The sequence below is a fragment of the Sabethes cyaneus genome, chromosome 3, assembly GCF_943734655.1.
Source record: "Sabethes cyaneus chromosome 3, idSabCyanKW18_F2, whole genome shotgun sequence".
Classification (NCBI taxonomy): domain Eukaryota; kingdom Metazoa; phylum Arthropoda; class Insecta; order Diptera; family Culicidae; genus Sabethes; species Sabethes cyaneus.
Window position 1 is genome coordinate 100,890 of NC_071355.1, and position 27,474 is coordinate 128,363.

Consider the following 27,474-nt stretch of genomic DNA (forward strand, 5'->3'; position numbering starts at 1 on the left):
ATGCTCCCCATGCTCCATGTCACAGAGTTAACAGTAGTATAAACGAACGTTAATTATTTACGTAAATAAGTTTAGGAAAAATGAAGCTAAGGTCAAAAATAATCGAAACACCGGCTACATAAATTAAATTCAATTTACAATTTACAAACCGACGAAAACAACACAAACAGAACTTACGCGCCATTAATACGATTTGAAACTGAAGACTGAACACGCTAAAAAAATATATATCGAACTTGCTGGCAGAGATGCCAGATATTTCTAAACAAATTTCTCAACTGCTCGAAAACTGAAAAAAACTGCTCGACTGCAGTTCCCCGGCAGAAAACTTTAACAGAGGCTTGTGACGTAACATGCTTCAGATGCACTTTTGCAGTGAATACAAACAAAAATCGTGGTTATGCACACCTATCGTAAAGTGTCTGTCTGCTACAGAGACTGTCGGTCGGCCATATTTTGTTTTCATGTTGGTTGGATAAAAAGGTTGGATCGTTGCATCGCTTTTATCAACTTTATTAAGTCGATAGGCAATATTAAATTGCCGCAAAACAATAAAATGGTAAGTACTCTAAACGTTATAAATGCAATCTTAACTTATTATTGGCAAAAACGGCAGTAGCTCTCTTTGAAAGATACAGTGCATTTGGCTAATGCAAATACTCGCAATGACGTTTAAACAAGAGTTTGTTTTTCACTTTTTTCAGGTAATATAAGTGGTGAACATCCGAGTAAAATCCATTAAACAATATGAATAACATTTATGGATAGCTACTAAGATTAAAGGTAACTCTTGAAAGGATTAAATGTGGGAGAAGATGAATATGCGGCCGCTGAAAAGGCCCCGGCTGGGCCCCCCAGATGTCTATCCACAGGAAGCGAAACAACGGGAAGATGAACTGACCTCGACTCACGTCAAGCATGGATTTGCTACCGAGCATAAATTGTCGGAGGAGTTTGGAACGGCTCGGAATTGTAATGTTACTGCTAGTAAAGTAGGGGCATATTTCAATGCTATATTGGCGAGAAAGGAAGAGCTCATGACACTTCCGGATTCCGGCAGAAAGAAACAGCAAATCAATCCGAAGGATAACTTTTGGCCAGTCACAGCTAGAAATAAGGCTACCCTGGATACGTGGTTTAAAGACTTGGCCGGTACAAAGCCGCTCAGCAGCTTAGCCAAGAAAGCACCAAGTTTTAACAAGAAGGAAGAAATTTTTTCTATGCTTTGCGAGAATCAAGTTACAATGCAAAGAGCAGCATGGTTTATAAAACTAAGTTCCGCTTATACAGTTGCTGTTTCTGAAGCTAAAATAAAAAAACGTCAAATGCCTGATCCGGCTACGGAGTGGACTGGAACACTGATTAAATTTATGAAAGACTTAATACCGAAATTGCATGAACATTACTATCAAGGACCGGTACAAGAGAAAAGCTCTAGCATAGGTGGGCCGCAAGGAGCTACGGGTGGAATGACACCGAACTCCAGTATGAACGCTAACCCTCCGACAATTCCACCCCCACTTTCAAGTCCTGCTGGTAGTCTTCATAGTCCAGCTGGTTCAAGTTTAGGAGGAGGCGGTCCGCAGCAGAACCAACCAGCTACTTCGCCACAGGAGGAACAAAAGTTGGCTTATAAACAGTGGAATTATTGCACCCAACTTTGCAAGTATATGTACGAAGAGGGACTGCTTGACAGAGCTGAGTTCCTCAACTGGGTTTTAGATTTGCTGGACAAGATGAAATCATCACCTGCGTGCGATGATGGAATTTTGAAAATCTACCTTCCTCTAGCTATGCAGTATTTATCGGATTTTGTACAATCGGAGCGCTACTGTCGTCGCTTAGCATATGCGGTTTGTAAGAAGCTGGCTCATCTGATCAACTTTATGGCCGACAGTCAAAATATCAATTTGGCTAATCCAGAACCGGTGCACGTCGAAAAAGAAGGATTGGAACGCAAAGATAAATCTGACAAAAGCTCAAAAGATGCTGAGCTAAAGTCTGACCCGGCCGCACTTAACATAAATCCGTTTGACACTATTTTCGCAGAATACATGAACTGTTCGCATCATCACGACCTGTTGCTTCAACTGTCCTCTATCATACAGGTCATTACACTTGAATGTCCTACGGCTCTGGTGTGGTGTGGCATCGGCGAGACTCGTTCTTCCTCGGTTCTTACTGGTAGTCCGTTGGATCATCTACCGATTGCTCCGTCCGCATTGCCAATGCCTTCTCGGTGTGAGAAATCCAACAAAGAAACGCGAGAAAGGCTAATGGAGGCTGAAGAAAGCATTAAACTACGTTCACGCCATGCCGAGTCCCGATGGTGTGTCGACAAATGGCAAACGGCAACGGGGAATGCAAGTCTGAAAATACTGGCAGTTTTGGATGCACTCGATGGGCATTGCTTCGATAGAATGGATTCCAACAATTCACTGGACACGTTGTATCAGAAAATATTTCCTCCTTTGCAGCTACAAAAGGAGCCGGCAAGTGCGGGTGCAGCTGGTGCGGGGCCAGCACCTGAGGGGAAAGACGGCACCGGAAGGCTGTTGGATTATGTGAGTATAGTTGATTGCTTTTAGAAGTTTGCTTTTTACAATTTTTCTTCTTACGATAGAATGCGGATCAAGATGGATCAATTGTTAAGATATTGTGCGAATGGGCAGTTTCCTGGCAACGTTGGGGTGAGCATCGAGCAATGGCTGTGGCATGGCTGCTAGACAAAAGGCAGAGTGAAGTACTTAATACGTACGAGAATGAGAATGGTAACAATAACAACTTAAACGACGATAAGGATTCTGTGATATCCGGAGGAGGTCCTGGGAATGGTCAACAAATTTTCCAAAATATTCTGATGAATTTTCTCGATAATGATGCCCCGATTTTGGAGGAACACGGAACGCAGCAGAATAGAAGTCAGTTTACCAATTTAGTTCACCTGTTTAATGAATTGATTCGGCACGATGTATTTTCACACGATGCCTACATGTGCACGTTGATTTCCAGAGGAGATTTGTTGACCGGAACCGGAATGTCGTTAATAGAAACCCAACCTAGTTGCAACACGGGTCTAGGTACTGGTCCAATCTCCAACAAACCAGCTACTTCGTCACCGAACATCAATCAGGGCCTTGATGAAGATGTTATTCAGAATGATTTTAAAGCTAAATTGGAAGACCTCGATGATTCAAATGTTGACGATGATTTAGATAAACTTTTGCAGCACATCAAAGAGGACCAGCAGAATTCGATGGATGCTCCTGATAGTCCTAAGGATCCTGAACAATCGGCAGCTCAGGTGAATCCTACGAGCAGTAAGACCGAATCTTCCAGTCGACATTTCTTGTATACGGAACATTTTCCGCTCTGCCAGGATGATCCGATAACACAGCATGATTGCAATCAAAGGTATATATTATTGTATGGCGTCGGAAAGGAGCGCGATGATAAAAAGCACGCCGTAAAGAAGATGGCCAAAGAGATATGTAAACTGTTTTCGAAGAAGTTTAGCATCGATGTGGCTGAAGGAGGTAAAGTAAAGAAACATTCCAGAAACGAATTCAATTTCGAGGCAACGTCGAACAAGTGCCAGTCGATGTCCTACTTTGATCAGCACATGGTGACTTGGCAGTGCGCTGTACAAGTACAGGAAATGTTGAACAGCTTTGCTCTTGGAAACAGTAACTACCTTCCGGTACAGGAACATGTGGCTTTTTTGTTCGATTTGATGGAATCGGCTTTTAACATTTACGGTCTGATCGATACGTGCATTCAAATTCTGAAGGAACTTCCGGAAGTGGAGCTACAAATCAGTAAAAATTCTGGACTCGTTAAAAGTTACACCACTTCTCTCAGCTTGTACGTGGTGGGTGTTCTGAGGCGCTATCACTGCTGTTTGTTGCTATCGGCCGAACAAACGACTGCCATTTTCGAGGGCCTATGTCGAATCGTCAAGCATGTAACGAATCCAAGCGACTGCAGTTCAGCCGAACGTTGTATTCTGGCCTATTTGTATGATCTGTATTCTGCATGCTCTTCGTTGAAAACTCGTTCCCAGCAGGAACCATTCCACAATGCTTATCCTAAGATAAAGCAAGCACTGTATGCACCGCTTCAGCCGACTCCTTCGGCACACACATACAATCCGCAGTTCATGGTAGATGTTATCACAAACCCACGGCGTGGTGGAAAAATCGAGCCGGCATGGGTCCGCCAATTAAATGAATCTCCTTCCAATCGGTACAGTTTTGTGTGCAATGCTGTTGTGGCTGTTACGCGAGATATCGATAATGACACGCTGAACGATATCGCTGCAATGTGTGCCGAATTGACCGCATGTTGCAATGCCCTCAGTACCGAGTGGCTAGGAGTTCTTATCGCTTTATGCGGTTCTAGCAAGGATGCCGGTTATTATGTGGACGTCATCACACAGGTCGATATTCTCAATACTAACATTCACAATGCACTGTCCGTTTTTACTAGCATCTTAGTCGCACGGCACTGTTTTTCACTGGAAAACTTTGTTGCTCATGTAGCTTTGCCGGCTTTGGTTCAGGCTTGTAAAGGGCGAAGTGAAACTACTCCGGAGATAGAAGCTGGAGCTCGGTTATCGTGTCACCTTTTGCTGCGGTTGTTCAAGACCATCGAGTGTCCCCAACCGGGACTGTATTCCGTAAGCACATCGCCCAATCCGATTACAACCGCCGGTCAGGTGCACAATATAAAGCTGAGTTGCGATCGTCATTTACTGGCAGCGGCTCACAAGAACATTGGCGTTGCCCCGGTTCTGGCTGTGTTGAAGGGAATTCTCGTGGTTGGCGATGCCACTGCACAGAAGGCAACAACATCGATCTTTGGAAGTGGTAAACGGAGCGGACTCAACACACCGGTTCATCCGGGCAGTACTCCGAAGCATGCCGGCGACTTGAGCCATATTTTAGGAACCAGTGATTTGTCGATCCTGGGCAATACGGACGACAACATGCTGGATCTAACGTGAGTATTGCTGGGGTTTATCTATTCTAGTAGCAATTATTTACCATAATTAAGTGCGAATTCTGTATGATTTCTTAATTTGCTTCCTTTTGTAGGATGATTGATTTAGGACAACTCTCGCCGACCACTTGTTCGCGGTTGGTCATGGCTAACGGCAGGTGTGAAGAGTTAAACGGTTCTTTTTTTCTGTATTCATTCTTGTGTCTTCGTTTCGTGGGGGTCAATGTGGGAATCACCATCATTTATGTGTTTGGTTGTGTATTATTTTAGTTGTCAAACATACCTGCTCATGTCAAAGTATGCACTCCATTTATCTGGGTTTAGTGCCATCCATGAAAGTCAGTTGCTTATGTCGCTAATCTTATTTGGTCATACCATTGGCGTTTGGTAAGAGGGAATAATCTAACTAATAAAGCGGTCAATTCACATATTTATGGTGTGTATAATTAAAGCACTAGATAAGGTGGGAAGTATCCGCAATTTTCTCATTTGTCCACTTTGGTCTTGAACCCCAAATGGTCTCTAGATGATTCTAGATGAAAATATGGCTGACGTTAAATTGAGGTTTGAACAATTATTGTACTGTTTATATTTAGCTGTTCTTCAGAATAATCCACGTCGTATAAATGCCGATTATTAATCATTAAGCACGAAAAAATGCTAAAACCAATTTCGTAAGCGTGGTAATTGATAAAACTTACCTACGGTCGTCAATTGTAATTAGTTTATTTATTAATTTCACTATGTACAAGCACACAATTAGGTATTATTGGACTGAACTAAACCGTTGCTAAGGCAGAATTGAACTTGTTTCTGCTGCAACACATGCAAGGCATGCAAGGCCTACTATAGCATTGATTCTGCAGCATTCACCACAATATGCATGCAAGCAAGGTGACTAACCTTGCATGCAAGTCGATTTACGATATTTTAAAATGAAATCCAATATATGTAATAAATAAAATAAAAAATGAACTGATAATTCAAATTTAAATTTTGTAATCGAAATTGATACAATATTGATCTACATAGAAAATTTTGGTTTTAAAAATGAAGCAAATCTGGTTGTGTAATTGTCGGCTTTCTCTTCTACTGGTCTTGGCCATACCATTAGATCCCTGTGCAATACCTGATCCTCGCACAAAAAAAAATCCCTTATGAGTTTCACAGAATCTACGATGCCAATTGATTTATTGTCCCGTTGAGTACTATTATAGTGAAGACCTAGTGCCTGCCATGGGTTCCGTTAAGTAATGTGTGCACAACATCCTTATTATATTCCCATTCACTCAGTTCGCACATGTCGCTAATGAAACCGATTGCTTTCATCACTTCCTGTTCGATCATTCATATTGTAACCGCTCGTTCTATTTAGGCAAACGAATGCGACCCAGGACAGCACCACGAGCCTGTCGGACTTTGCTCAGCACGTTTTGCGCCAAATTTGCTCCCAGGAATGGGTTCTGGAACGCTGCCTGCAGAATGCCGACGAGCTGTGCCAGCAGGGGTACCTGATCGACAACATGCTAACGGCGAAACAGGCCCAACGACTGCTGCACATGATTTGCTATCCGGAGAATGAATCCAACCTGATCGCCGATATGGATCAGAAAGCTATTATTGTTCGAATTTTGGAAAATTTGGAGCAATGGTCATTGCGGATTTCCTGGCTTGATTTACAGCTAATGTTTAAACAGACCAACTGCAGCTCTCCGGAACTATCCAACTGGTTGGATATGGTGGCACGGGCAGCAATCGACGTGTTTCAAGTGCACGAATGCAACAACATGGAAGCGTTCAGTGGCAATGCCAGGAACGACAAAATGAAGCCGTCGATTTGGTTGGTTGCCCCTCTGGTAGCCAAATTACCAAGTGCAGTTCAAGGAAGGATTCTGAAAGTAGCCGGACAAGTGCTCGAAAGTACAAATATGTTCAGCAAATCGAAGGACACCGGCGGCGGAAATAACAGCAGCATCGGTAGTCAGGGTGGCAACAGTAACAGTTCTATCAGTTCAAATGGAAGCGTAATGGCCAACAAGCAGAGTTCGCAGCTTAACCATCATCCATTTCTGGGATTGGTTTTGACCTGTTTGAAGGGACAGGATGAACAAAAGGAGGGACTTTTGCAGAGTCTTTACTCCCAGTTGTCTCAGTTTTTGCAAAATCGAGATGTAAGCAATTATTTATTTAGTTTTATTTGTTCAACACGCTTTTTTTATATCACGCTTTTAATATATTTTCAGTTAGAGACTGTTGGAGGAATCGAAGATCCACTAGGATTTGAAAAAATGTTGGATGCTCTGCAGCTACGCTATTCGCTGGTCGGTGGTATGTTTGATGCAATCCAGAAGAACTCGACTTCCACCAGCGATTGGGCCATTCTATTTGCCCAACTGATCAGCCAGGGAGTGATTGATTTAAGCAACAATTCGTAAGTCTTATTTTTTTGAAGCGAATACTGTAAGCATCAGATTGTTAATCGAATATCTTTGCAGGGAACTGTTCACGACTACACTGGACATGTTGGCAACGTTGATCCATTCAACACTAATCTCGGACAGTCAATCCGAACGCGATGAAACCAAGAAGCAGTATACTAATTTAATGAAAAAGCTCCGTAAAGAGCTGGGCGACAGGAATAACTCTTCAATTAAATACGTCCGCCAATTGCTGCCGCTAGCAAAGCAAACCTGCGAGGTGATTGCTTGTGAGCCCGCGGGAAGCTCAACGGACGCAAAGGGTAATAAAATTAGCATTGACAGTATCGAGAAGAAGCATGTGAGTATATTCCAGGTAAATTTCGGAAGGCTGGGCCGCCATTATTACTATTATTTTCTAGGGTCTTCGATTGGCAGATAAACAGCGCGTTAGCGTTTGGGACTTACTTGAAGGTCATAAAAACCCGGCTCCTCTCTCGTGGGCTTGGTTTGGAGCGGTTAAAATAGAACGCAAACCATTGGCATACGAGGAAACGCATCGACTGTTGAAATATCACACTCACAGCTTAGTGAAACCCAGCAGTTATTACTATGAACCATTGCCGCTGCCACCAGAAGACTTGGAACCTGTGCCCGACAAACTGAAAGATGACATGAAGGCCGATACTCCAACGTCCGATCAATCGCCTGCTCCTGCCGGCAAGAAGGGTAAATCTCAAGCCCGAAAACGAAAACCAAAAGGTGCAGCTCAAGCACCTCAGTGTCAGCAACCGGCTGGACAAGCACATGGCATGACAGGCCAACAGCAAGCTATAGGGCAGCAGGGTTTACAAGCCGGCCAACAACAACCAAATCAAGGGCAGCAACAACAGCAACAGCAGCAGGTTTCTATGACACCGCAGCAAACGATGCAGCAATTGCAGAACGCCAATCTCGGCCAAATGACCATGGGAGGTCAAATGGGTCAGCTGAATTTGCAACACATGCAGCAACAGCAATATCAACAGCAGAATCAGGGTCAAATGATGGCTCAGCAAATGGCTCAACAGCAGGGAATGGGTCAGCAAGGTCTAGGCCAGGGTCAGGGAGCAGGAATGGGATCAATGATGGGGGGACCGCAACAACAACAACCCGGCCCCAACCAGATGGGATTTGTAGCAACTGGTCCCGGAGGTGGTGTCAATCCTATGGCTGCTCAAATGGGAGGACAGGGAGCAGGTGCTGGCAGCAATCAACAATGGGGTGGGTATAATCCCATGCAACAACAACAACAGCAACAACCGCAAATGTTCTACAATCAGGGCATGGGCCAGCCCTCAATGAGTCGGTTTGATCGACCGCAATTGAGTACCAACCCAACGAAGCAGGTTTTGTCCAATATGCTACGATCTCGTGTACCGATGGGAGGAGCCAATCCTGCAGCAGCTGGTTTTATACAGCAACAAGCACGTTCCCAGCAACCATTCATGCGTGGACCCCTTCGTCCTGGATTGCCCAATCAAATGATTGCAGGTGGCATGGGTACGGGCGCTGGCGGTACAATGATGGGATCAGGTGGAAGCATGATACAGACCAACATGTTGAATCAGCAAAATCCTGCTCTTGTAGCTCAAGGAATGAGTGCTGGCATGGGAAATGCCGGAATGAATACTGGAGGAATGATGGGGCAAGCTGGAGGCAATGCTGCTGCTGCTGGTATGAATAATCCTAGCATGATGGGAATGCAAAATATGTCACAAGCTGGAAACATGAATGCTGCCATGGTGAATCAAGGTATGAATCCAGCGATGGCAAATACAGGCATTGCTGGCGGTGGAATGATCGGTCAAAATGGAGCAAGTGCCAATTCTGGAGGAATGGGGAACCCAGCAATGATGGGAATTCAAAATATGCAGCAGGGTGGACTTCAATCTGGGATGTTTCAGGGCCAGGGAGGTCCTTATCAAAGCATGAATCAAAATTATCAAAATTATGGTAATCAGGGCATAGGTCAGCAAGGCGGTCAAGGTATGATCGGAAATTTCAATCAATTGGGGCAACAGCAAAGAAGCACGCAAGAGTATATTGCCCAGCAGAGAGCTTTGGCAGCCCGGGGAGGTCAATATGGACAGCACGCTCCCAATGTCACGATGAACAATATGGTCAATCAGGGTGCCGTACCACCTTATCCCAGACAGGGAGGTAAACCAGGAGCCACTGCAGCACAAACACAGCAGCAGTTCCAACAACAGCAAAGGCTACGGCAGCAAATGATGATGCAGCAACAACAACAGCAAGGTTAACAATTCTAACTTATATAAGCAGGGGGAATTAAACTTATCAATCTTCTTTCATAGGGCTGGCACAGCAGGGCAATTCCCAAGGTATGGTTCAAAACCAGGGCCAAGGCATTAGCCAACAGCAAACGCCAAATCTGGTAGCTCAGCTGCAACGCCAAATGCCGAATCAAGGGGGTATGATGGGGCAGCAGTACTCGCATCAACCGCCGCCGTATTAAGATGAAAAAACCTCATGAGATTGCTTTCGGTTCCTTCAGTCGAAATTGAGCATGCGCTTCATATTGACATATATTTATTTTATCAATCATAATACTTGCTAATAATAACAAGAAAATAAAATAATCAGAATGGTGTAAATTATTTACTTAAAATCTGTTGTTTTGCTGCTTTACAACTGACGTGAACAAATCACAAACCAATCACGACGTCGGTCATTTCGAAAAATCTAAAAATTCGAGCGTCGCGAAAATGAAAGGTTTTAAGGGAGGAGCTTTCTGTCAAAAATCGGAAAATAATGGATTTTTGGTATTTTTTTTTGGGTATTGGAATTTAACTCAGGTGTTGGGATATTTTGGTAATTGATTAAAATATATTTGTGTAGTGTTGTCAGCCGAGCGTGTGGATGCACTCTAGAAAACAGGTTCTTACTGATGGTTCGTGCCGGAAGCCAACGGAGTATCGCAGAATGGATTTCAACGATGATTTTGCAGCCTTATGTTAGTACGTAAATTGATACGTAACGGTTTTTGAAAATTCGAAGAATTGCGAAAATTGCCATTTTTAGAAAAGTGTTTTATCATCAGAAATCGTTAATTGAGAGCTCAAAAAATTGAAAAATTAAGATGGAAAAATGACTGCGTAACAATCGTCGCCAATTACCATCCAGTCGTCTTAGATGTCGGAAATCACTTTCGACCTGGTCGTCGAAACCTGGCTACTGTTCGTTTGAGCCTCTTTCTTTTATTTTATTTTTTCTTTTTTCGCCGTCGCAAAGTTCCTTGTTATGGTATCAAAGTTATCTGGAAAGCCTATAGGAGTTGGCTACTTAGTGGAAATTTCTCTTCGAGACGTCGGATCACAACCTCAGAATTGATGTTAAACATCATGCATCATGCCGTCACCAGCAGAAAAGAACATGGTTTCGAGATAAACGCGTTTCGTACAGTGATGCTTCTTGCCTTGAGATATCCGAATAGTTACTGCAACTTTTCAATGAGATCCGGTTATAGAAAAATCCTGTTGATACATTTCTGAAGGTATATGTTTGCCAAAAATGTAAAAAAAAACATTCGAATTTTTCGATTTTCCAGAGTAAAGTCAAGGAAGACCGCTAATAACTACCTACGATGGGCCAGTAGTACTTGCATTACCAGGGTTGTACAACATTTTCCCGAAACCGAAGGCTATTTTCCCGAAACTCATTTCCCCAAGTGTACTGTTTTCCCGAAAATCTTTTCCCCGAATGTACTACTTCCCCGAAAACCGTTTTTCCGTTTTACCATTTCTCCAAAAAAGTGTATTGGATACGTTACGGTCTTCAAGAGTAACTATCATGGAAGCTATCTCTTAGTTTGAGTTGAGTTAAGTTTGAGTGCGAGGTGGTAACAACGTCTCGTGGTGGAGAAAAACTGCTACGAGATGGATTCAACTATGTGAAGGATAAACAGGTACTTAAAATATTTTAGTTGTGGAATTTTTTGATATTTTTAAAGGTTTCTCTTGTAGATTAACGACGTGTGCTATTGGGTGTGCACGTGGTACAGGGCCAGGACTCAAATTATACACGATGTGCATACGCTAATAAATACAACCGCGCACAACTATCAGCCCGATGCCTTAAATAACGAAACAGACCGGTACCGAAGCGCATTAAAAGGAAAGGCGAGAGAAGGCAACGAAAGGCCTGAACAGCTAATTCGCCTTTGTGCTGCGCAAGCGCCAATTTAGGTAAGTTACATGAAGTGAGGAGAGAGTTTTATTAAATTCTACTACAAGATCTTGTAGTAGAATTAAATGGCTCTGTCTCGTCACTTCCTCGTTGATTCGTTGAACAACTTGCGATATTCTATTAAAATCTAATCAGGATTGAAGTCTCGTGCGAAAACGTAAATGACGGAATATAACATTTCGCGCATATTGCTACGTTAATCAACAAATAGTTCATATCTTGTAAGAATGCATGTCGTTTTGTCTTTCAATAATAATGTGACATTCTATTTTGTAATTGGATTTTCAGGATTGCCCTAAAAATATCAATTGAAAATATTTTTGCATAAATAAATAATTATACAGTTATGCAAAATGAACAAAATATGCTACACTATTCATAAAAATAATGTTGTAAATTTCGCTAATGCGCGCATAGGCACTCATCTGGCATCGCTGCCATTGACTGATACTTTTGGTACAGAAATTGGAAACGAACCTGAATGGAACCGTTCAAATATTACGTACGGGTGGGGCGTGTGCATAGTGGCGCATTATACACCGTGAAAAAAATTAAAATTTGCCCTATAGGGAATCAGGGGTTTAAAGATCATTATAATCTTTGTTACGTAATATGCGTATGATCCCAACGGAGGTAAACAAATAATCAAGGAAGCGAATAACGCTGGATCGGTGTTTTTGTATCAAAAAGTGATTTCTTCAAAATCTTACATCCATAAGTTCCTGTATGGCTCAAAAATCATTCCTTGTTGTGCCCGGAGAAGCATCAGAAACTGACGAAGAAAAGGATGATTGTGGAGAGGTACGTGTGTATTGTGTTATCGACATTTATTTAAAGTCACCTGTGTATAGCATCGTGAAGTACAGAGGTTGTGCGGGCAAGACCGCACTGGGGGAAAAAATAACACCCCTAGCGTTTTGCTAGAAAGCATTAATTAATTGTGTTTTTAAATAATGAGCATGTTAGTAAAAGTAACCAGATTGTTTCTAGTTGAATGCGAGACATATGGTATGGCTTTTTTGTCAGAATAAAAAATGGGCTCTGTACTGTAGTAATAAAGGCAACAATTGTGAGAAACGTGCTACTCGAGCCACAGATGCTGATATCCGAATAAAGGCAACATAACAAAAAATTATATATTTTCATCAAAATGTAGTTGCTTTAAAAATTATTCGTAAATCTAGTTACTTGAGATATTCTTTGCAATTTTCAGCAAAAAAAAATCTTCGAAAAATAATGCGGGATACTTTCCGGACGCTTGGTCATCCTTGACAAGTCATCCAAATCCGAGGTTGTTCCACAAAATTCGGGACGTTTTGTCACCTTAAACTAGGTTTCATGGTTGTACATATTCTTATATCGTTTATAGCACCGTACCAGTTAAGCAAAATTTGAGAAAGGTAATGGAACATTTGTAGAACTAGTTATTATCTACAATATTGTTGAATAAAGAATTGCTGTGTCATTTGTAGAGAATACAGGCGTTATTCAGTATAATGGCGAACCTTCATTATGCATCTCCGGATTTATTTTACTAAGACTCTCAAAGCATAAGCATAAGCATAGTAAACCGCTCAACCGCTCGTGTGCTGCTACTCCGTTATTGACCAGGACCGATGAAAAAATTTTACTAATTAAAACGTGTTAGATATGCTTTTCGAATCCCGGCTGGGAGAGGCTGTAGAGTCAATAGGATCGTAGCAACTGGCCCTACAATTGTCCTGTACTCTAACAGCTGGCTGCGAAGTCTGTCGTATAAAAACAGAAGTTCAAGTTTCTATAGCGGAATGTAGCACTTAGGCTTTGCTTTGCTAGATATGTTTTTCTAATTATTCAGGATTTTTTGTTAAACTGATAGTTTGGATGGGAAACAGTGGAAAATTCTAGCTACAGAGACTATAAGACTACAGACTATCATTGACATTTACATGATAAAAAATGACATTTATTATGCCAGCCGTACGCCCTTTCCTTAAAAAAGCGGATCGATTTCTAAAACCTCGGAAAAGCCATAATTAGCCAACATGTCCCCAATGCATTGTTATTCGTATTGCGTCAATAAAATTCTATGCATTATTCTGAATTTAGTTTTAATATGTCAATGAAATAAAACGATCGATAAAAAAATCCGAAGTCTTTGCCCCCTCCCCCACCTAGAAATTAATGTTGGTTCCGCCAATAGAAATCTCAGTTGAAAAGATTCGGTTTGATACACTTACGTATAAGTCTATAAGTTGATAACTTTCTAAAAAACTTTCTTTTTCTATTTTATTGATTTTATAGCAGGCAGATTTAACTTTTATTTTTCCTGAGGAAGAGTGAAATGCTTGATGTGCAAAGTTAAAAACTGGATTGACTGATTTTTTTTTGATATTATACTAAAAATATTGTCTCAGTAAAGATAGAACCTTTTAAACTACAATAATTTTAATCGATCTAACTACTAGACAAATTTTAAACTCGTTTTATTTCTGTCGAATAAAAATAACTAAATAACTATCTTACTATCTGTCTTTTATACGTTTTTCAGATCGTAAAAATTGAGAGCGGCCCGGATGCTCCACCGCCCATTAGCATTACCCCTGCTGCCCTTCCACAGAGTGGCTCATCGCAAGAACACGATGACGAAGTTTTGGACCAAACTGCCTTCTCCGCAATAGACTTTCAGCAAATGCAGTTTCAACAAATGATAAGTGAGTAATGTAGTGTGTTTGTGACTGCGGTTATCGAGGCTTTTGATTAATTGGATTTCAGTCGGATATCCATGTTGTATGTATAGTTATTTCGCATCGCTTCTCCCCGACGGATGGTTGCCGCTATCGACTTTTTCTCATTTTTTTCTATTTAAAATATCAAAAAGCAATAAAAACAACGAAATTGTAATTGCAGACGAGCGCTGCGTTTCTCTTTTGAACGAGTTCATCCACACGACGGCCATTTCCGTTTCGAGGCAATTGGCCGAAACCGATAATTTGCTGATGAAATCTCAGGTAAGAAGTCTCCTATCTCATAATTACATTTCACAGATCGCAATTGCATCGCGAAAACAACGGATTAATGGAATGAGCACTGCGCTTCAATGTATAATTGAAGTGCGTGTTTTGCGCTCGTCTATCTCCCGTTGCATTATGTATTTTCGGACCACGCCATGATACAGAGGTGGAAATAAACAGCAACGACACTGCAGGCCTTTTTTCCCTCTTTCGCAGATGGTGTTACAAAACACAACCGCCTCAGTCAGGAAGATTAATGAATCAACGGATCAAATGGCTTCGAAATTGGAGGACGCGCTTTCTTCCAACTTCATTCCGAACATTAATATTTCATTTGACTGAACCGTAAAAATCCCGGTTATTTACTGATCTGTAACATTCACTTCAACAATTGGGAAAGTAACCAAATAAAATGTTTTTATGATATTACTTTAATATTTTGACGCATCATTTCTACATTTAGTTTTTATTTATTTATTTAGCATTTCTGTAATGTAGCATAAGATAAGATACAAATAAGTTCAACATGATAAGTAAGTGGTGTGTTTGTGAATTGAACAATCTGAGTTATTTACAGTTTTTTTTATTTATATTTATTAGAGACATTTTAATCACTCTGTAATATTTCGGCTTTATCACGGCCTGTTTTCTCCGTTAGTCAGTCTTTTCTCACGTTATTAGCCCATTGTGTCCTAGAGTATGAAATATCATACCCTGTTTTCAAAACCTGTTTACTGCTGTATTTCAACAGTTAGCATTATTAAGGGTTTATATACTGTTAGAACGCTTAAAAAGTTGATTTTTCTAGAGAAAACCCTTTAACTGATCAAAGTAAAAACTTGTATACATCTTACAGTAGCTTTTGGCAGTAGCTTTGTATTTTAACATATTTTGTTTTTGAAACAAGTTATTTAAATAGTTGCTACCGCTAATCTCCTGGAACTCTTCTAAAATAAGGCGTCTTGCGGTGAGCACGATATCTTTGGACTGAATCATCGAAAACCGAAAAACCAAAAAGGAATCGGTGATAAAATATATTTATATTATTTTTAGATTGATCGAAGGATTTAGCAATATAATCATAATTGACGCAATGGCGGCTTGTTAAACATAAAAAATCGATTTTTGGGGCAAAATTGGCTCTTAAATTGTCCATAAAATAAGAAATATCAAACGGTGAGGAAAAACTTCCGATTAATCTGTAGAATATATCCTTAGACACTTGTGTCAAAATTTGAAGTGATTTGGTTCAGCCGTTTTCGAGAAATCTTGCTCACCGACTTTTAAAACAACGTTTTAAAAAACGCACGTTCAAAGTTTCGCGTTTCTTCTGCAATCCCTCTGACACGTCATTACAAATATGCGTTTAACTTCGTTAATACTTGCCGGATTGGTATGAAATTTTCTGTGTGCATACTTAAATATGTGTGCACTACGAAAATGATATAAACAGAAAATCGATTTTTCGAAAATTCGAACTGTATATAATCCCTTAATATATTACTACAAGAGAGATAAGACATTAATCTGATGTGTGTGTAGGATAATCTGTCAGTTTTTGTCATTTCATCTGTATTTCCAACAGTGCCAAGTTATGAAAAATGGCAAAAAAAATTAAAAAATGGCGAAAAAACTTTGATTCCAAAATGCATGAAAATGCCTGCATTTTGTGACGAAACATTACCTGAAGTGTAAACTGATATAAATATGTAAAGTCTATCATAAAATTCGATAAGCAATATGTGAACAACTTTGCAATTTGTTTGTTTGAAACTGAGCGTATGAAATATAAAACCTGCGATATTTTGACCTTGAAACCATTCCAAATGACGATTTTGACTTTCTCGACACATTCGAGCCATAATATAATGGATAACACAGTTTCTCTTCATTTGGTCCCAATTTTGGTACACCCGGGTCATAATGAGTTACACTCATGCTGCTACTCGAGTTTTAAGAGATTGTTTATGGGCTTATGAATATTTGTAATGTTGGTATGAACATTGATAAGTTTTGTATTTTTAGGCTGCGGGGCATTTTTGTTGTTTTGTTTTGGTAATACTGATAGCATCAGTAATGCGATAATAAATAAACCGAATAAAGGTATTTGTTAAAAATTGTACAAAGTAGCGATTTTAATAAAATATTTTATCTGAATCCAGTAGGATCACAGAGAAAAAAGTGGTTTCAACTATAGGTATTTATGTTTTTTTCTATACCAGAAATTTCATTTTGTTTCCAACTGAAATTAAAATATTTAGGCTATTATAAATATTTTATCAAGTTTTTGTGTTTTCGATGTTGTGATGCAACTGAGAGGGGAAGGAGGGAGGTCTAGCAAACAATGGTATTTTTTAAACAAGCAAAAAAATAAAGCAATTGGCGCTTTTACTTAAATTTTAATCGTGAAAAGCAAATCCATTCTAGCTTTTCATAGACAGCTTATCATTTTACAGGCGAAAACCTGCTAAAACAGAGACAAAATGTTCGAAGGGGGTAAGCAAAGCCGTGGGTATAAACGTCCTTAAGATCTTGACTCTTTTTCATCGACAGACTTCGCAGCCGGTTATTAGAGTACAGGAAAATTACTGGGCTAGTGCAAAGATCCTATAAACTCTATAGCGGCACCGCGCAGTCGAGATTCGAACATACGTAGACTGGCTCGTTAGACCAGCATCGTAGCATGGAGCTAACTGAATCCTGTGTAATGCCCCATAGTGAGAGTAATTATTGAATTGCTACGTTTTATGGTCAAACATTTTGTATTTGGATGGTATTTCCGTTAAGTAAATCTAAATTTACTGTTAGCAAGTCACTTCAGAAAGTAACTGTAAATTACCGGGTAGAGTGTACTTCCAAATCTTCACCTTAGACTATAAAGTTTTGCCTTTTCAAGTTATATAAATAGCAAAAAAAACATTTTAACATGCAATACGATCGACTTTCCCCCTAGTGCAATGTGATCCTCCAACAAATGCTCACAAATGGCTATGGAAGCTCGTAAGAAATGAGAGGGCATAGTGAAGTTGTGGCCAACTGTCGTATACAGTCGAGATCCAATTCGAGTTACGAGCATTACGATGACTCGCAGGGTGGCAACTCAATTGATGATTTCAAATTCCTAGTTTTTTCCCGGTTTTCCTGGACGATTTTGCAAAAAATCCTGGTTGGTGAACATAACTTAAAATTAGCTACAAGAATAAAAAAATCCAAGTTTTTTGTGTGTGGAATATTATGCAGGAAAGTTTGTCGATTTATCTGTTCCCTTTTTACTAAATACGAAAGAGTAAAAATAGAAATTTATATTTGCTGCACTGAAAAGGCTTGGAATCACTCGTTTCATTTATAAGTTACCTTAATCTAGTACGATTAACTCATTTAAAGAGAAACTTTGCACTTACATTTAAAACTACTTAGATCATTCTGTAACTCGAACTGAAATCAATTTGTAAAATTCAAAATTGTGGAATGTGGCCACAGATTATTTTACAGAGCCTTGCCCAGCAAAGTAAGTTGCCTCTTTTGGCCAGTTGGCTCAATTGGTATAGCCGCCTGTAGCTCCAAATACTGTAACTATTAGAGGTCCAAGGAGCTCAAGCGATCTTGATGAGAGAACCGGCGTTACAACGCGCGAAGCCCTGTGCAGATTAAGCAGCGAGGCTTTTTTGTATGCCACAAGGGCATTGGAAGGGGGGCTCCGTTGCCGCAAAGTTACCGAGTCTGCTTTGACAAGCGAGTGGTCGTGGGTTCGAATCTAGAGTCAGAGTCGAGCCATTCGATGTCAAGTGACTTTAGCATGGGTTTATTCTCAGGCCCCTCCATATACCCTTCCTTCATGCTGAATTCTACATATTTACCCACTGAAGCCTTCTGACAGTGCAAATGTCCCTCCTATAGTTAAGTGGTCAGAGGTACGAATGAGTCCTCGCAGGGACGGCTATAATATGGGATAGCGCTGGCCGCGAGGAATAAGTGAGTAAAGTAGATCAAGCTTTGAAGGAAGGGTAAACCCCAATACACACAAGCACGTATAAATTTTTTTAAGCATATCGCTCACTCAATAGCGATTATAGCAAAAAGAAATGCAGTGCAGGTCATACAGCAAACACTTGGGTGATATTACAATAGATCAACTATACTGGTCGCAGTAATGAGTCTACACATGGAAAAAAGGGCATTGGAATAAAAGGCCACTGTAACAGTCTTAATGATCATCTTTTCAGGTAGGCTCCGATTGCTCTATCACAGTTTACAGACTGGTTATGCCGATTGATGGAGTTGAGCTAGATAGTTGTAATCTTGTACCCTAAGTCGGTACCACATGGTTAATAAAATCCACGAACTTTTAGGATTTGGGCTCTAGGAAGGAAATTTCGCCTAGAGAAGTTATGCCTAGATAGATAAATCAAGAGCCCCGTAATTGCAGGGCAGATGCGCTGAACTTTCAGGTTCGGAATTACAAAAGCGACAGGTTTCGGAATCATCCGATATTCTTTAAACGATCAAAAGCAGGATAGTGTCCAGTTAGAAGTCTCGTGATTGTGCACTACGAGTTAAGCTGAGCAGGTTTTTAGCTACTGCAGGATTTGGGTAGATAAACTAGTCTACAACCCTGGATTTGATTTCAACGGAATGCTTTCTTAATAGCAATATCTAGGCGGATACTGAAGCTCAGCATGACACCAATCGGTATAGGGAAAGAAATAGCATGTGAATAGTGAATGATATGAATGATATGATATAGCGACTGTTTTTGTGGGTTTATTTTAGGCCTGTCTTGTAAGCAATATAACATGATGGTGTTTAGAGCTCCTAACAAAAAATTGACAGTACTGCGTTAAACTTTTCTCTGACGATAAGTTCTACGTTGATGGCTTAAGCAATACTCTCATAACAGCTTGATTATCAAGGAGAGAATTCCTTATGGACATTCTTTGATCAGAAGTCATGACCAACGTATCTTCCAATGATGTTGTGATTTCTCTGCTCGAAAGCATTGCTTGAATCTAGCTCATTGAGTGTGGTGAATTGCGTTTTGAACAAGAGTGTAATCGAAAGCTCCTTCAATATCAAGGAAAGCACAAAGTCAATATCAAGGAAAGCACTAACCTTCTTATAGTGCTAACAATGCTTATTTGCAGCTGATTACTGACTCGAAGAATTTGAATTGAATTTTGGGTGCCAATTTACAACACCTATGCAGCCAAAAAGCTGATATACAACAATGTGCAATATAAAATGCCAGATATGTCAATAAGCGGTTGATTTGCTGCTCATGTTAATGCTTATTGGTTACCTGGGCCCTCTAAGGTCTACATCATTTTTAACACCCGAAAATTTGCTAAAATGGCCGTAACTTTTTTACCTTTCAATATTTTTTCACCAAATTTGGGAATTTTTCCGAAAATCTGTTCTATTTTCTTAATTTCTGCAAATCATGGCCAGGTGTCACATGGTTCGCGACATCCCTTTTTTAGATAATGTTACTAAATATTTAAAATTTGTTTGAGACCTGTTGATTTTCTTTAACAAATCATCGACTGCGGCCATATTAGGTACATTGCTGCAGTTACAAGCCATGGTGCGCGACATCCGGATCCGGGGGAACAATGTGAATCCGGAACCAGTTCCCATAGAGGGACATTTCAGCATCAGTAAAATATGTCATGTCGCATATCAAAAAACATCAGCACTCGACAAAATATTGATTAGTGACCATCTCATGTCTCTCAGAGGCCAAATAGCCGATTTTCTGTTCTAGGTTCTAGGTTCAGGTTTCAGTAGTACTTTAAACGGAAGTTCCGAACAATGCATTTATTCTTACTGACCCAAAATAAGATGAATAACTTTTGCTCAGCAAGTAGCAGCAGATTTCATTGTATTTCAAATGCTACTTTTGACGTGATCCCACTGCGATCTGGAATATCTCCGGAGAAATGGATCCAAAATTGCTAATATATTTTTTCGTTAGAGGTCAATCTAAGGTGGTTCTTTAAAGAGACAAGTTGTATAAAAATCGAACAAAAAATAGTAAAGATAGAGCCAAGTAGTAGGCACGACTTCCGCTGATAATACGCCTTTTAATCTCACAGTTGGTATTGTTGTCCTCTGTTGTCAGTGAGCCAAGATACACGAACTCATCGATTACTCTATGAACTCATCCTCGTCGATTACCACGGTATGGCCTAAACGGGCCCTGTCGAGGTCGGTCCCGCCAACCAGCATATACTTCGTTTAAGACGTATTATCTTTAATCCTTTCTTCTCTGGTTCGTGTTTTAGTTTGGTGTACTGATTTTCCACCGCATCAAATGTTCTGTCGACGGCATCCACGTCTTCGGCAAAGCAGATAAATTGACTGAATTTAATGAAATTCCTGCCCTGTATTTCGTTCGCCGCTCATCTTATATCACCTTCAAGCGCAATGTTGAATAGCTGTTAGGAAAAACCATCTTCTTGTCAACGTCCGCTGCGAGATTTCACCTGAGATTCTCACACAGCATTGGATCTCATCCATCGTAAACATAATTTCTTTAGTAAACTTACCTGGAAAGCCGTTTTCGCCCAGAATTTTCCATAGCTCTTGTCGGTTTATAGCATCATATGCGGCTTTGAAATCAATGAACAGGTGATGCGTGTGGACTCGAAATTCGCGGCCCTTCTGGAGCCTCCTTTTGGTGCACAGTCCGTCCGGCCTGATAATTTCCAACGAATCCACTGGCTATCGGCGACAGTCGATGGAAGATGACTTGGGAAAACACTTTGCAGGCGACATTCAGGCTTGTGATTGCTTGGTAGTTCTCATAACCCGTATTTCCATTCCTCCGGTAGTCGTTTAGTATTCCAAATCTTGACAATCAGCCAACTTGTGTGGGCCCGCTTTAATAAGTTCCGCAGGATGGCACTTTAATCTTCGTCTATCGATTGGGGTGGCACATCTCCGTTGCTTGGTGCACTAATGAAGTCATTTCCTCCACTATCACGATTACAGAGACTATAGATTACAGAGGCGCCGAGACACTCAAAAGCCGCTAAATTTTGAACGAAAGCGGAGAGTAACTCTTATTTATGATGGTTTTGTTTCAAAATTTAGCGGATTTTGAGTGTCTCGGCGCCTCTGTAATCTATAGTCTCTGTAATCACGATCTTTCGCCTGCACACCATTTTCGAGCGCGTTAGTAATAATATTCTCCTTCGCCTTGACAAGCGAGTGGTCGTGGGTTCGAATCTTAGTAGAATCAGGCCAGTCGATGTTAAGTGACTTTAGCATGGGTTTATTCTCAGGCCCCTCCACATCCTTCCTACTGCATTCTGCATTTACTAAACAATGAAAGCCTCTTGCCAGGGCAAGTTATAAGAGTGGTACTTGCTTGAGGTGCGAATGAAGCCTCTTGTTCAAGGGCAAATTATAGCTTGTTCCGCTTCCTGGTTCTGGGAACGAGATTGGTAATGCATAAGTAGTAAGGAACACATACATACACACATACGCACCCTCACTCTGTGCTGAACTCTGCTTTACCGACCATGAAACCTTTAGCCGAGACTGGTTATAAGAATGATACTTGCTCGAGGTGCGAATGAAGCCTCTTGTCCAAGGACAAATTGTAACTAGTCTCCGCACTTCCTGGCTCTAGAGCTAGATTGGTTGAAAAGTAGTAAGAAGCGTAGAGGGAAAAAGGGGTGAATACACACCGACAAGCACGGATAATAAAAGTAGTTCGCTCACTCTATAGCGAACAATAACAACGAAGTGCGGAACAACACCTGGATAAGATCACAATAGATCAAAATGCTGGTCGTAGTGATAATATCCACACACAAAAAAGAAATAATATTCTCGGATTCGGAAGGAATATTGCGGATTCGGAAGGAGTAGTTTCAAATTTTTATGGGTATCTGTATTTTCTAAAAATTTTGAAAACAAAACTAACATTTTCCTAATAAATTACACATTTTTAGCCGTCGTTTCAAGGCGAATCAATTAACGTTTCAAGGTTACGCCTTCACATGTGCACTATTTCCGTGCTTTATGTAATAACGGAGGAATTATTGTTTTCTTCAAATTATTGCCTGTTTCGCAGAGTGTAACGAAAAAGTAGTAAAAGATTTGGAACAGAGTAATTTACGAATGGTGAGCTACAAAAAACCTCGATGGAAACTTAGTTATCGATGGATCCTCTATCATCTCCGGTAAGTATCTGCCCAGTCGCGTGGCGTTAGCAGGAAGTTTCATTAGAAAGTCAAAAATTGTTAACTCTCACTCGGTGTCTATCGTTACTTATTGGTGCAGTCGAAAGAGGGTGAGCCTCTCGGAAGAGGTGAAGGGCGGAGGTGTCCAGCTGTTTCTCCGCCAGAGTATCAAGTAGTTTCAACTTCGGCTCAGCCCTGCCCAACTCGTTGCGCTGGCTGTTGTGCGCACATATTTATAGTGGATTTCAAATCCGCACGCTCTCGATCAGCCACCGACTTGGGACAACGCAACGTTGCCGGCAACGAAACAAATCCGCGGGGGTGAAGAAGCGATTTCACGCTCTACGCGGACATCGACCAGTCCATCAGCGAATGCCGATGGCCGTGCCGTGGCAGGAAACGGTGGTAAACCGTACAGAAAACTTGCCAATATTTTCTCCCAGCCCAAATGATGTTCAGAGCGGGGTGGCCCGCAACGATCGAGCAACTTAGTCTCTGTCATTTGTTGGAATTTCGTACATTTAGTAAATATCCGGAATGGGCACGGATGTTGCACATGGTAATGCACGGTGCGCTCCTAAATTTTCATTCTACGTGTACCCTGAAATTCAATTGGGGTTCGTTGCTTGTTTTTAATGTTGCCAGTGATGTCCTTTATGTAAAAGTAGCAGAAAACGTTTCATATTTCTGTAATATGGGCTTAAATGAGTGTATACCTAATGAAAATCTTGTTTGTTTTTCCCTACAGCAAAAATGTAATTGTTTTTCAATGGTCATTCAGCAGCATCAGATATAACAAAATGGCTAGTGGTCAGATAAGAGGACAGTAAAATTCAATTATCTTAATGCTCATGACTAGATGGTTTCTTTATCAATATTTTAGCTCAAAATCGATTTTTACTTAAAAGAAGCTCAAGTTTTGATTTTGATGCTAAAATAATTATCTGAAGGAGCACCAGATAAGAAAAAATCCAAGTTCTCTTTCTCATTTTTCATACCTAACGTTGTACCCAATTTTTTTTTCAATTTAGGTATATTACAAAATTGAAGTAAAGCCTGTAATTACTAATAGAAAAGTTTTAGGGGCAACGATTTTGTCCTATGCTTTAATAATTTACTTGAACGACAACATTTTGAGCAAACGTTTAGCACAGTATTTTAATATGCGTTTTTGTTTGAACAGATCCCGGGATTGTTGAAACTAAGCGCTATCGAGTAGAAGCAATGGAATGTTGCAAACTAAGCCCAGTTAATAAGTATAAAGTCTTGTTTTTATATCAATTTGCGTAATAGCGAAGTGAGCAAGCGAAAAACTGGAAAATTGTGGAACACCAAAAGAAACAAAAGTTAATTGATAAAAAATTTCCCTCCTTTCTACTCAACTCATGTGCGATGTATCTCGTATGAAGCGATGAAGTTGCTCAATTTCACTGCGGTTGGTATTATTAGCGATGGATTATGCTCTGGCAGATTGTTCTTTGAACTATTTTCATGATCGTCATGTGTAATCATTTCCAATTATCAAGAGTAGAATTTCGTTAATTTGAGAGTAAGAGAACTGACGGCTTAGAAAATAGCGTAGCTGGATCAGTTGTTTTTTCGTTACGTTACCTACATATAGGTCAGTTGGCTTCCGATGAATCTAGTGCCAAAATCTATGTCAATCTATTTAACGGTGGTTTTCTTATATGCTAGATATGACTAGTGTCTTATACAAGAAAGCGTTTAGCATTTGATTCGGATAGTCAAAGAAGCGAGCTTCTTAAAAGTAATCTATAAGATTTGTTTGCTGAGCATATTTAATTAAGTTGATCATAAATTTGTATGGTTATGACCGATTTAAGGAGAACTCTTCTTTGTACGTCAGTGGTCTACGCCGCCATTTAGCTCAGTTTACAATTTGGTTATTTAACAATTATGCACTCACGTAACTGAGGGGGTTTTATTTTTTCTCATGTGCGTAATAATCCATGAAAGCAAGATATGCGCATTAGCGAACCTCAGTCAACTTAATAATTAAAAATTTTCCCCAGTGCAAAAACGGATCTCTTTCTCACATTATCATGTTTGGTTCTTCTTCGCCAATTTTATACGTGATTAGTGTTCATAACCAAATATGGTACTTGGTTAATTTATAACAATATTTCATATTAAAAGTGTACTCTAATTTGTTTTTATCTCACTGTTGCTTGCGTAAGCTTTGAAAGCAATTCCTTTGGCGAAAACTGGGGCCGGCTACCCTAACGATTTATGGAAAAGTCAAGAGAAAGAAAGTGGCTCAATCACGGCCATTATTTTGCAGCCGGTCTTCATCCGGTCAGTCCCATCCCACCAGCTGTGCCGGATCGCAGCTATTGGCTTCTTCCGGTGGTGGAGCGTATGCCAATTAGCGCTCTCGCAAGCTCGATCCGTAACAGCGACAACGAAAAGGAATGCGATCGTTCAATATCTGACAGGCCTACGGTTTCGGGGTTGCAAATTCGCTTTGTACCCGGAGCACGCATTGCGACGAAACAATACTCTTATGCCCAAAGAGTGAGCAGCGAGGAATTTATATCTAACAAGCGAAATTCGATTATGAGCGATTGGTTGCTGTCAAATATTTGTTATCGTTTTCATTTTCAGTTGCGACTATTTGGTTAGGAATCGTTGTGGGTTGTGGCACATTCAACCAAGCCTTCATAATTTTAATGTTAGTTTAATAAAAAAAGTCTATAAATTTTTTTTTAGATTTCATAATAATGTTATTGAATATTAAGTACACTTAAAAGTATGTATGCAAAACAAACATTGAATAGACAAGCTTTTCAATCGCGGTTGAATTGTTCACACCGTGTTGTTTTTGTCGCTGAGAAAAGCTTTAATTTCACTCCATAATACGACCGACGGAACGTTGTCACAATGTTCAACCATCCTTTGCTAAAAATTGCTTTGTGAAGAATCTTCCATTTGTTTTCAATGTCTACGCAATCATAACGTATTGAATGGGATGTTTCTGTTTTAGTTAAATACCTACTAGTTATACGGTGACCACGAGTTTATATCTTATTAATTCAAAAAGTTGGCTTATTTTTTTTGTTTTTAATTTATTAAAAAGACCCTAAGCAAAGTCCTCGGGCATTGGTTTTCTTGCAGTAGACCTAATGTGAATGATCAAAGAAAGGGGATCTGCGCGTTAGGTGGATTAAGGTGGAAATTTCGTCTACAAATTGTACGTGGCCTTTGCCTGATCTCTATTCGGTGCACAATCGAACCAAATAGGTAATAGGTAGTGGACGACAGAGAAAGTGTTTCATTTATTTATTGTTATCATTATGTTAAATATATGGCCGTTGGCCGTCGACATTGTTGTTGAATGAATGCACTACAGTCGGAATGGTCATTGACTGAAGTGGAAGCTGATAGGAGATCAGGGTTTGAGTTTTTTTTGTCATGTTTTACTTGCTGGATATTCGTTAGAAAAAATATAACTGAAAAGTTATGTAGGTAATACACTTTCAACACATAAGTGGATTGTATAACCGCACCAGACTTAGCGGAGAGTTGGATAATCCATAGAAAAAGTCAAAATAAAAGAAGATTTGAGGATAGTTCCGGTTTCGGATGAGTGTCTACACGGTACTTTCGTTTCGGTCACCGGAATAACCAGTAGGTATAGCTCTGCCGCGGTTGATTCGAACAAATAGCCGCTGGTCATCGCCATTGTCACAGAAGTTGTCGCGTCATCAGCTGAATGGAAATTTCACTTTCTTCAATAATCAGTATGCTGTTGAATATGTTTAAATAGGTAAGAAGTTGGTCACAACGTTTGCATTTTTTTTTCGTTTTCTTCGCATATATGCGGACGTTGCTAGCAAATGTGAACGGAATATAAAATACGACTGACAGCGGTGAACGATCAAATATGTTGTGGTTACCATTTCACCATTTAGTACTATTGTAGTCGCTTGATTTAATGGTTTACTGACTTGAGGCTTAATTAATTTAATGATTTACTTTGATGTTTTACTGACCTATCGAATTAATTATATTGAGTATAATTAATTGGGTGACTTTACCTTTGTTTATTTTTATGAACTGCCTATAAATGGAAGTCAAGTGAGTCGCATGTGCAAAAACGTGCAACTGCGAAAAATGTTGTTGAAACCGCTTCAATTTTTCTTTAACACTCATAAATCGTCAAAATTCTCATGATATCACTTAAATTCACGTAACAGAATACTTTTACAAGCAATTTGTTCACAAGTGACTTAAAATTTGTTTCAAAACTCTATCTAGAAAATCTACCAAAGTTACTGACATGCGATTATTTGTGCTTGAATAAGGAAGAATAAACGCATAACAGTCACAGCATGCCTTGACACACTTGCATTGCCGGTGACTCGAAAACGAAGTTTTAATTGAGTAATTTCTTTGAATTTTTAACGTTTGGATTTAAATGAAACATATCATTGGTTTGAATTGTATAAACCTTTTTGCGGAATGTACTTGCCTCCAAAAGCTCGCATATGCCACATTTCGTTCCAATTGGGTGATTAATTCTCGAGTTATGCAGAAATTTGTGTTTCATTTGTATGGAAGCCCCCTTCTCAGAATCTCAAACCAATATAGGAAAACATTCTGCCT

At 40.0% G+C, this 27,474-nt stretch overlaps 2 protein-coding genes across 2 annotated transcripts; both read left to right on the plus strand.

Annotated features, from left to right (window-relative positions):
* Positions 1-459: 459 nt before the first annotated feature.
* On the plus strand, positions 460-10,075 carry LOC128741643 (mediator of RNA polymerase II transcription subunit 12). Its single transcript, XM_053837598.1, has 9 exons — positions 460-559; positions 705-2,564; positions 2,624-5,001; positions 5,097-5,159; positions 6,377-7,172; positions 7,245-7,432; positions 7,497-7,779; positions 7,841-9,716; positions 9,776-10,075. Exons 2-9 carry the CDS (start codon positions 804-806, stop codon positions 9,934-9,936), a joined length of 7,506 nt encoding a protein of 2,501 aa, XP_053693573.1. The 5' UTR covers positions 460-559; positions 705-803; the 3' UTR covers positions 9,937-10,075.
* Positions 10,076-12,316: 2,241 nt separating this feature from the next.
* On the plus strand, positions 12,317-15,059 carry LOC128743655 (uncharacterized). The gene is made up of 4 exons (XM_053840274.1): positions 12,317-12,467; positions 14,197-14,359; positions 14,556-14,656; positions 14,876-15,059. The coding sequence occupies exons 1-4, from the start codon at positions 12,393-12,395 to the stop codon at positions 14,999-15,001; spliced, it is 465 nt and encodes a 154-aa protein (XP_053696249.1). The 5' UTR covers positions 12,317-12,392; the 3' UTR covers positions 15,002-15,059.
* Positions 15,060-27,474: the final 12,415 nt, after the last annotated feature.